Source organism: Centrocercus urophasianus, unplaced genomic scaffold (genome assembly GCF_019232065.1).
Source record: "Centrocercus urophasianus isolate 14NV4802_14NV808 unplaced genomic scaffold, USGS_Curo_1.0 seq_1338, whole genome shotgun sequence".
Classification (NCBI taxonomy): Eukaryota; Metazoa; Chordata; class Aves; order Galliformes; family Phasianidae; genus Centrocercus; species Centrocercus urophasianus.
In genome coordinates this window covers 36,915-47,783 of record NW_024884518.1, presented here as the reverse complement: position 1 = coordinate 47,783, position 10,869 = coordinate 36,915, and the positions used below count along the sequence as shown (strand labels likewise).

Genomic DNA, 10,869 nt, shown 5'->3' with positions numbered 1-10,869 from the left:
AGGAATGATCCTATACAGTGCTGCTGGTGGGAACAGATCCTCCCTTTATTATTAATTACAGCAAGCTGTGTCTGGGACTAGGCACACCTGCCTGGTGATCCTCTCACAAATGCCAGCTGCCGGTCATCCTGAGCTGTCAGGCAGCCACCAAACACCTCTCAGACAGGACAGCACAGCCCCAGAGAAGCTACATACGCCCTTACAGCCTGCTTCCAGGGACGCTGATGGAGCACGCTCATCTCTGTAGAATCACGGAATGCTCCTTCACCCCCAGCTCAGGGTTCCAGCAACACCCCCAGCCCTGGTGGAGCCAAGGCAGCGATCTCTCATTTTGGATGACCCTGCTGCTCAGCTGATTGGGTGGATAGGGACCAGGTGGGGGTCAGGCTTTTAGTTGAGTACCAGGCCTGTTGCAGAAGGCCAGGCCACTCGATGGAAGCAGGGCTACTGATGGGGCCAAGCCTTTTAATGCGGACCGTGCTGCTCAATGGGGACCAGGCCTCTCAATGCAGACCAGGCTTCTCTCTCCCCTGTGCCCACGGAGCTCGCTGAGCTGGGGCTGAGCCCAGATGACTGCAGCCCATCCAGCTGTACTTTGTCTCCTCCAGCTCCGCACAGATGTTTGGTGTTCCTTTCAATGCTGTGCTCCCCACCCCCCACTCTGCCCCAACTCCAAATTTTGCTTTCAAAAGCTCAGCACATCCATAGTCAAACCAGTGCAACTCATTGCATTTGGTCACATTTCATGCCAATTTTTCTCCTCCAGCTGAAGTTCTCTAGCTGGATCTGTATTTCTTCAAGGCAGTTGGACAGACACTGAAAAACCAACTTGCACTAACTCCAGTTTCACGTTTGGGATTTGCTACATTGTGAGATAAGCGGAAGGGGGAAATGACTTCCAGCACTTCTCAGTGCAGTCGTGTTCCTGTTCCCAAATTGGTATAGCACAAAAAGCGAACTCAGCCGTCAGCGTGGTGAGCACAGCCCCAAGATGTGTCTAAACATCCAGCTGTATGTCACCATTTTGTATCATTTCTTACGGATTTAATTCCATCCTGTTTCAGGCAATCTTATTGTCTGGGCACAGACCGTCATGTATGCAGATAGCAAAATCCTCCCACCCCAAAACCAATTTTAAAAATGAATCCAGGAAAAAACACTTTAACAAAACCCCTTCCAGCAGCAGTTGCTGCCAGAAAGACCAGACAAGAATTCTTCCGTCCCTAATGTTACATACATTGTCATTTCATACCGAGATTCTCTTTTTTTCTTTTTGGTCCTTTTTAAAACAGGAAAGATTGATAAGAAAAGAAGGAAGTCAACAGTCTCTAGCAGAAGGTGTAGCTAAATATTGTATCTAAGCACACGCCCTCCAATGTGCATTATCATACATTCAGCATTGCTGGGAAACATTTTGGAATACGAAACGAGTAATGTGGATATTATAAAATGGCTGTCCTGGAATTAGATTTTAAGATATTGATGTGTCATGATAATAAAATAGAAAACACTTTTAATATCAGCGGTGAGTGGTGTGATCCCTTCTGTATTTATTTTGTGGCCGTTGGTTTCTTTTTTTCTGCAGGGAAACCTCGGGAAGGAGAACGTGAGCCCCCCGGCCCTGGGGCAGCAATGCCTCCTGGAGGTGAGGCCCAAAGCACAGCCGTCCCACTTGGGCACGTACTGAGCAAGGAGCCTGGCCGGCCCCTGCAGACCTCACTGTGGCATCAAACAGAATTTAAACAAAAGGCTTCTGTCAAATTTATCTGAAAAAAAAAAACCACCACCCATGACTTGTTTAATTCTGTTTCTTTGTAAACATCTCTTTTAAAGATATCCCCCCAAATCCGTGCTCTCTGCATTCTCCATTGCTTTCTCTTTTCGTTTTCCGCTTTTTCCCCTCTTTGCTTTTAGTCTTTCCACCTCTGCAGATGTTTCTCTCTGCACTCATTTCTGTGTTGGACTGCAGGGTAGGAAAATCCTGGAAGACCACAAGTACTGAATCCGACCCTGCAATATTTGGTTTGGGGAAAACAAAACCAAACCCCAATAAATGGCTTATTTGTACTATCTCTTCCCAACCTCTCCGGGCTGCACTGCCCAGCCCAGGACTGAGTCCTGATCTGTGTGATGGCATTTCTTAGGCCAGGAGCTGGGGACAGCCGGGTGGCAATCCTCACACAGCCCCAGCGCTGAGGAAAGGGCCAGACTGGAGCCAAGGTCAAATCCCTGGGGTCTCCCATGGGGGAAGCAGGGTGGAACTTTCCCACCCATAGGGCTTTCCTCCTCCTTTTCGAGGTGATATTCCAGAACGAGGCTGAGCACGGATGGAACGTGGAGTAATTCCCCATCAGGGAATAATTCCCCATGCTGCTGCTGGTGGTTTTCTTCCCTTCAGCCCTGCTTTCTGCACAGTCCCACTGCTAACAGCCAGCCCCAGTGCTGTGTGTGCCGCTCGGGGAATTTCCCCACCCGCGCTGAAGGCAGAGCCACAGTTCCTGCAATTAACACAGGTGCTCTGCACAGCCAGAGCCTACGAACAGCTCTGGGACGGGGAGTTAAACCCACCCAGAGCTTCCAAACCCAGCAGACTTAAGCAAAGCCAAATGGAAAAAACACTAACTCTATTTTCATCTTAAGCAGCCGAGCCTCCCGCACCAGCTCCGATCCACGTCTCCTCTCTGGGATCTAATAGGGAAGCGCAAAGCACTCCATGATTTATTCAGTACCCCGGAGACCTTTTTTTTTATCTTTTATTTTTCGTTTCCACATAAATTACACAAGCACTTTATAAAATGAATACACAGAAAACACCTTATAAGTGCATAACTTAAAAAAAAAAAAAAAAGCTTTAAAAAAATCTCACTGAAAATAGGTTTTCTGCTCGCTTGCCTGTACTAGCTGTTTAAATTGGCAGTGCTGTTTTAGATTATAAGTAACTGAAAAATATATACTGTATATATAATATCTATATATTCCCGGCGTTTGCTATAGGAAGTGCTTTGCTTAATTGTGTCTCATTCCCTCAGAACAATTAAAGAAACAACAAAGTCAGAAGTGAAATTGATTTTCACCCTCACAAACCGCCTCATAAAGGGACACGGGTAAAACAACCCATCGGGCCACGCTTTGCAAATGATATGGAAATAACCCACGGAACAGAGCGGCAGCAGCCCTGCCCAGCCGGGCTCTCCTCGTTATTAAAGCCCGGGCTGATCGACGCCGTGGCCACGGCGGCCAGGGACAGTTTGGGCTCCTGGCGCAATTGAGATATCACATTTACCGTCCTCAGGAGGCTGTCAGTTCCTTCACTTCTTCCCCCCTCGCAGGAAAAAAATTAATGAAAAAGGGGAGGAGATGCTGCTAGGTGAGATCCAAGGGGCTCGCCACTGCTGCCGGCAGAAATTGCTGCTGGGAGGCCGAGAGACGGGTGGCTTTCTCCATTTGTTGCATCCCCAAACGTCTCCAGCTGCCAAGAGCCCAGCATGGTGCCTGGCTGCACAAACTCGCTTCCCAGGGAGCCGCATCCTTTTGTTCCAGTCAGTCTGAAATGCGTACCTACAGACGCACCTCGTATATACGGGTAGTCCTGTGGGATGCCCCGAGTCCTGCCGAACACAGAGGAAGTTCCTCCAGCCGGGCACTCGCCCGCGGCCACGTCTGTCAGGGCTCAGCTTTGTCTGGCAGCGTGTCAGGAAGTTTGAGGCCGGCACCAGAGACTTTAGGAAGAACAAAAGGGCTGGGGGGAGGCGAGCCGCTGCTGCTCCGCAGTCCTGCAGGCAGGGAGAATTTGGGGGCCAAATTTCCCTTCCCCATTGGTCCTCATAGAGGGATGATCCATGGGACGCACGTGTGCCCTGTGACAAAGGGGACACGGCAGGTGCTGGCCCTTATTCACAGGCGGAGGCGACGGTAGTGACGCTGGTGATCTTGGTGGAGTCGTCAGACCAGGGCTGGAGGTTCTGCAGGGCGAAGAGAGAGGAGTTGTGCACGCAGATGGGGTCGGCCTGGATGGGCTGGTTGATGGTTTTTTGGAAGGCCTCCTGCTGCAGCTGCATGAGGATGCGGTTTGCTTGCTGCCGCTCGGCCTCCCGCTCCTCCGCTGTCTGCCTCCTAGGAGAAAGGCAGACATCAGGGGGTTGTGGGGTGGGAATGGGGAGGAAAAGAGGGGCTGGGGCTCGGGACACAGCTGTGACCCCTGCCCCACAAACCACTGGTATGTTCCACGCACTGTGGGCTGTGGATAGCTTCTTTGACCTAAGGAAAAATCACTTTGGCTGAGGTGAAAAGCTCCACTTTATTTCTGGCCCTGGGAGAAAATCACACAGGAATTAAAGCACCCAAATGAGCAAAGAGGGGACTATAAAGTGCAATTTCCTGCAGTGCTGCAGCAGGGACCCAGGGGATGCCTCAGAGGGGTCTGTAGTAACCTGGCAAAGGGGGAGACAGGCGGCATTCCACCCCTTCCCACACTCAAATCTGCCACCTCTTCCCCTGGGTTGCAGTACTGAGATGGAAGCAAGGAGACGTCCACAGTAAACAGGACAAAAATCACACCCTGCAAGCAGCAAAACATAGTCTAAATAGTAGAAACACACAGAGCAATGAGAACAACCAAATGCCAAACAACACTGACTGGGCAGGGCAGAGAAGGGAGTTTTTAAGAACAGGTCAGACACACATCTGTCTGGAATGACAGAGGCAGAGCTGAGCCCGCTGGGGGTGGATTAGGGGGGAGGCTGGCGGAGATGCCCTGCAGGTCCAAGCCCTGGAGTGTCTGGGAGGAGGGGATAGGAGAGGAATGTCCCAATGTGCTTAAATCCACAAGGAAAATCCCACATACCTGCCTCGATGGCTGCAACCTGCAGTGCCCCAGCTCCCACCGGGGAGCATCCCTGACACCCCTGCCTTGCTTACAGACAGGGGTAATGACAGCTTTTTAATTTAGCAACTCGCAGGGAACACAAGTCATCCTGTCTTCTTCCTCCATAGGGATCGGAGGTGGCAGCTCTGAGTGCAGTGGTGACACCCGGAGCAGGGCTGGGGACACGGGGCACGAGGCCACTAGGTGTGCACAGGGAGCGTGTTGCTCACGGCTCAGTCCCTGTTCTCATCACAGTGTCAACATCTCCCTGTGTCACACATCCCAGCAACGGGGGCTCTTGTGGCACCAGAGCGGCTCAGTCTGCACTGCAATGAATTTTTAATGACTGCATGCACACGGAGGAGATGCTCCTGGGATTGGGAACAGGGAGCCCCACGGCCGGGCAGCTGGAGCACGATGCCACCAGCACCTGGCTGTGCGCTCACCCTTCTGCCGCAGGCTGGGGTTTGCAGGTTCAGATCTGCTCAGTCAGAGGAAGGAACCAAACTTCATGCCCGTGTCTCAAGCGAGCACCCAAATCTGGGGAGGGGAATACTCAACCACCTCATTCCCACAGATGCAAGCAGGGAAGGGGCTTCAGGCACAGGCAGAGCTCTCCCGTAGCCCTTATTTATTCAAGCTCAGGGTTGTGTGGATTCTCCCATGTCTAATACTGTGGCTGAGGTCAGGCTGCAGCCTTTCCCTCCGACAGAACCAGTCATTCCATTCTCTTCGCCCAGCTATTTTTCTTTGTCAAGTGTATGAATAGGTTTGTATCCTCTGCTCCCCTGCCAAAGGGGATTGAACTTAGCCAACAGACGCAAGGAGTATTGACAGACACAAGGAGAGCCAGCCAAGCCGCATTTGCCTCACTTCCTTAGGAAACCAGGTTAGAAGACAGCTTGACCCTGCTGTACAGGGCTGTTCCTCCTCCTCCAGGACCTCGTCCTTAGCCAGCAGAAACCCCTCCAGCCGACAGCTTCCCTGTGCTGGAGGAGCTTCTCCTCTGTGGGCTCTTTATGAGAGGAAACTGCTGAGGGCTCACCCCTTGGTTTCAAGCTCCATATCCCCCATTGCTCATCCAAACCCATGCAGCTCCTGGGGAAGCCCATTTCCCCCACACTGAAGAAAATATGGAAACAGTCAGGAGCGAAACTTCAACTTGCAAAATACCTAGGATCAGCTTGAGTATCCTATGGAAGGATTCAGCCCTTTGTGCAAGGAGTATCCATCTGGAAAAGGAGGGAGGGAGTACAGGGGGAGAGGCATGGCCCCATTTTCCTGCCTGGAACCCTTTGCTTTGGCAGTGCACACCCATTCAGGCAGCTTGCATGTAGGAAAAGCAAAAGATGCCTCCGTTCTGCACCCAGCAGTACAGCCACCCAGCTGCCCCTCACTCAGCTTTGGAGCCTGTCACTAAAGCTGACTGCCTCTCCGGGGACACCCTGGGAAGTTGCAGCACTGGGAGCTCTATGAAAGCCCGACCTCCTCTCCTGCCCGCATGTACTGGCACATCCAGGAAGAAAAAAACGCATTTTTACAAGGAGGAGCAGTAAGCCCTGCGGGGGGCAAAATCTGAGCATATGCAGGGCTCCATATCCCAACAGCACCAGGTGCAGGATCCAGCCCAGGCACCCCAGTACCATCCAGCACAGAGGGGTCCCAGAGGGTCCCACTGCCTATGCGGCACTGGGGCTGTGCAGCCGCAGCCGTCACTCCCTGACAGGCCTCCCCAGGGCTCTCTTCCAGGTTGGGGGTGTTGGGGGTCCCACTTACTGCAGCCCAGGAACACGTACACCGTGTGCCTACCACCCCTTCACACACGTGCATCTGTCTGCACACACTCCCTTGTGCTCACACTGAATACACACGCGCTGAACACACAAGCATCCGTGTGCACACAGCTGGCTTGCACACGCATCTGCATGCGAGGTCACACTTGTGCACACACTGCGTGCACACACACGTGGCCTACACACAGAGGCACTCACACCGTGCAGCCGTGCACACATGCCCTGCTTGCACGCACACAGCTGTGCACACACACATACACACCAGCCATGTGCATACACAGAGGTGCCTCCACGCACATGCAGACCCGTAGTGCCCTCACCACCGCATCCCCCAGCCCAGGAGCGGCCCCGCACTGCGACCCGCAGCCCCTCACCTCCACTTGGTGCGCCTGTTCTGGAACCAGGTCTTCACTTGTGCGTCCGTCATCTTGAGGGCCTTGGCCAGGGCTGCACGCTCAGCAGAGGCCAGGTACTTCTGCCGGTGGAAGCGCTTCTCCAGCTCGCAGATCTGCAGGCGGGTGAAGGACGTGCGTGGCTTCTTCTTCTTGGGGGGTGTGCGGTTCTGGTAGGGGTGACCTATACGGCGTGTTACAGTGAAGGGTGAGAGGGCCACTGGGGGGGACATGGAAGGGGGGATGAGAGGCAAAGAAGCAAGCAGCGACACATCAGCACAAGGGCTCCGGCTCCCGGGCACTGGGCTGGGGACCCCCCCACATTGGAGCCGCGGAGCAGAGATGGGCACTGACGGAGGATCGCGGCTGGGCACCAAACTCCGACCTCGGTGGCCATATAGGGGAGGAGAGCCCGGGGTGGCCGCTGAGCTGCGGGCACGGCAGGGCGGGCAGCTCCTCGCATGGCTTCTACCCGGTTTTCTGCAGCCCTAAGGCCGAAAAAATTGAAAAAGAAAGAGAAAGAAAGAAAAAAGAAAGAAAAAGAAGAAGAAAAGAAAGGAAAAAAAAGGAAAAAAAACAAAACAAAACCGAGAAGCAATGGCGGAGTTGGGGTGGAGGGGCAGCACGGCGCTTTGGGGAAGAAACGAAAAAGCAGCAGTGAAGCAGCAGAGAGTGGGAGTTTGGGGCCGGGGAGGGTCCCGCTGTCTGCCCGCAGTCCGGCCTGGCCCGGATCCACCGCTCCGATCCGGGAGCATTGCAGAGGGCCCGGCCCGGTGCTCCTCGTCCCACACGATCGGGAACGGGGGTAATTTCGGTTCGGCGCGGCGGTAACCTCCCTGCCCGCTCGTTTCGTACCCAAAAGAATAACTTCGAGCGTTGAAAACGGGATTCGCTTTTCTTTTTTGTTTCGTTTCGTTTGTTTTTCTCCACGAAAATAATAATTAGAAAAAAAAAAATTTATACTAATTGGGTAAAACCCGCAGTATTCGCGGGCTGTGCGGCCGGGCAGGGTCGGGGCGGCGAGGACGGGGCCAAGTGCGAGCGAAGCGAAACGAAACGGGAACTTGGACAAAAGCGGTCCCGGTGCCGCGGCCGAGAAAATTTTCCCAGTTACGAATTCGTTGTTAGTATTTTTTTGGGTTTTTTTTTCTGTTTGTTTGTTTGTTTGTTGTTGGTTGGGGTTTTTTTCCTCCTCGTTTTCGTTGTTGGAGTTTTTGCTTTGTTAGGGGAAACAACAACAACAAAACCGAAAATAATAAACGAGCGCGGCTACACCTGGAAAAGGTGGCGGCTTCGGGAAGCGGCTCCAACTCCGCTCGGGGCTGTGCAAAGTCCCCGCTGGTCGGGGAAGGGCTGAGCGCAGCGGGGAGCGGGGCACGAGGGGACCGAAGCGGCCGCACGGACAGGGACCACCGTGCTCAGCCGGCCGGGGCTACTGACGGCGCCTCGATCGACGAGGCAACTTTGGGTGGGTGCTTGTGCGGGCGGCGGGGGCTTGAGGAGTTCTCCGCCTTTCTCCAAGAATTATAATAATGCTAACGACAATAAAACGCAGGGCAGCCGGAATGCTCCCACATTCCCACCCCTTCGCGCTCCCGGCCTGTTCCAGCCCCGACGGCCCGGCGCCGGCTCCTGCTTGCCCAGCGAGGAGGGGAGCGTGGAGGGGGTCCCGACTCACCTGTGAACCTGTCCTTTGTGTACCGCCTGTTGCTCTCCATCCAGGGGAAGGTGAGCCCCGTCAGACTGTTCATGCCGTTCACCGGCGGCACGGCGGTGGAGAGGGGCTGGTGCACGCCGCCGGCTACGGGGCGGTGGGCCGGGACGCGGATCACCCCCCCGGCCGAGCTCAAAGCGTTGCCGTTCATGCTCACCGCCATGTTCACGTTGTAGGAGCCGGGCAAGGTTCCCATACTGCACGAAGTGCCGCCGTAGGCTCCGGCCCCGCCGCCGCTCGCCCCGTAGCCGCCGGTGACCGTGTTGTAGGCGCTGCCCACGATGCAACCCAGGCCGTAATCGGCCGAGTCCTGCAGCCGCGAGTGGGACACCATGCAGCTGCCCGGCTCCGACGTGTTGAGGATTTGGTCGATGCCGAAGCTGATGGGCTCGGCTTGGCCTTGGTGCAGGTGGTGAGCCCCGAGGTGCTCCATGCCTCCGCCGTCCGTCCTCGCTCCGGCAGCGGAGCCGCGCACTGAGCCCCGGGGCCACTCCGCCGGACCCCGGCACAGCGGCGCAGACCCCAGAAAGCGGCAGCAGAACGCAGGAGTCGGGCGCGGGCAGGCACTACGCTCTCAGACCCATCGCGCCGCAGCTGAGCGCCCCGGGACACCGCGACAGAGCCACGCACGACCGCTCCGAGCCAGCCCCACACTCAGAGCCACGCATCGCCGGCGCACACGCGGGAGACGCAGCCCACACCCCGAGACCCTCGGATTCCAATAGCACCTCGAGCCCCCACCCAAGACACCACCACCTCCGAGGCACCCACGCACCGACGCGCGAGGACCAGGAGCCGAAGCCCCCGCCGGCAATGTGGAGCCGGAGCCCCGCGGCGCGGAGCTGAGAGCGGCGGAGTGCGTGTGCGAGAGCCCCTCCGTCCTGTTTGCCCATCAATCACACTACCCAAGGCCTGCTGCTCCCAGGCCCTCACTCTCCATTGGCTGCATGCTGAAAGGAGCCGAGTGAATGACAGCGGAGAGGAGCACATGAGAAAAGGAGTTTCTTCTTCCCCGGCCCCCCCTTGAAAAGAAAAAAAAATTCACCAGCCGGCTCAGCCCTATAAAGGCAGCACTGCTGCGCTGGGTGTGTGCAGGGCAGTGCGGAGACGTTGTGGTGGGCAAGGGAGACTCGGGAAGACAGTGTTCTCCCCCAGGAGCAACAGTGGGACCCGGTGCGGGGCAGGAGGGGGCTTTTGGTACCGGAGATCGTGAGAAACGAGAGCAACAATGGCTCTGATGGAACTCTGCCTCTCCCCTTATTCCAGATGGGTTTTCTCGGTTTCAAATCTCAGCACCTCTCAAAAGCTGAGCAGGAGGATGTGCCCCTATTGCCAAACCCCTGAATGGAGGCACAGGTGGAAGGTCCCCATAGATGCCCTGGCCTGGAGGGAGCTGCCCTTGGAGGGGGGAGCACAGGAGGAGGTGGGGGGGCCCAGGCCTACCTTCCTTGCTGTGAGGTTTTGCCGTGGGGCCTCATTGCCCAGGTCACAAACTGGTTCCTCCTGCTCCCCCCAGGGCGAGGGCTGAAGGGGTGCTCGCTGCTCCTGGCTGTGTCCTGCTTTATCCCTACCCCTCTGTTGTGCCTCCACGACCACCGCTGCCACCACCACCACCTCCTGCACCTGCCTGTGGGGAGATGAGTATTTTGTTCATCATGCTGCCCCACAATTCCACATCTCCACAGTCACTTGCACAGCTGCATTCTTGCATGTCTGTCCACCCATACATCCCAGCATCAGGGTGCTGTGGCACCCCAAAACTCTCACTGGGGGCCTTCTTATTACCACAGCCCCACAGCAAGGACACTGCAGGGATACTGTGGGGACACTATAGGGGTACAGTGGGCAGCAGCTCCTGACAGACCCATGCCCAGCTCGGTGCCCAGTTGGCCGCCTCATCCCCCGCCTGCCGGGGTCAGGTTTCCCCCCTCCCCATACCTGCCTCAGTTCTTGACTTCTGAACTCTTCAGGGAACTCACTGGCGCCAGCTCCATCAACCAAAGTCCTTGTGGTTAGGAGGAGCTGGGAAGGGAGGGAGGGAGCGAGGGCTGGGGCCAGCGGGTCCAGGGGGCTGCACCCAAGCAGGGGCCTTCTAGTCCCCCAAGT

The 10,869-nt window shown here is 55.8% G+C and overlaps 1 protein-coding gene across 1 annotated transcript; it reads right to left on the bottom strand.

Annotated features, from left to right (window-relative positions):
• Positions 1-3,615: 3,615 nt before the first annotated feature.
• Positions 3,616-9,196, bottom strand: TLX1 (T cell leukemia homeobox 1). Its single transcript, XM_042813018.1, has 3 exons — positions 8,728-9,196; positions 7,032-7,233; positions 3,616-4,113 (listed from the first exon to the last, which is right to left on the bottom strand). Exons 1-3 carry the CDS (start codon positions 9,194-9,196, stop codon positions 3,891-3,893), a joined length of 894 nt encoding a protein of 297 aa, XP_042668952.1. The 3' UTR covers positions 3,616-3,890.
• Positions 9,197-10,869: the final 1,673 nt, after the last annotated feature.

Coding starts and splice junctions, on each gene's coding strand:
- TLX1 (XM_042813018.1), bottom strand. CDS start 9,196: ATGGAGCACCTCGGGGCTCACCACCTGCACCAAGGCCAAGCCGAGCCC. Junction 7,234..8,727: donor CACAAAGGACAGGTTCACAG/GTGAGTCGGGAC, acceptor CACGCCGTATAG/GTCACCCCTACCAGAACCGC. Junction 4,114..7,031: donor AACAGGCGCACCAAGTGGAG/GTGAGGGGCTGC, acceptor CCTTTCTCCTAG/GAGGCAGACAGCGGAGGAGC.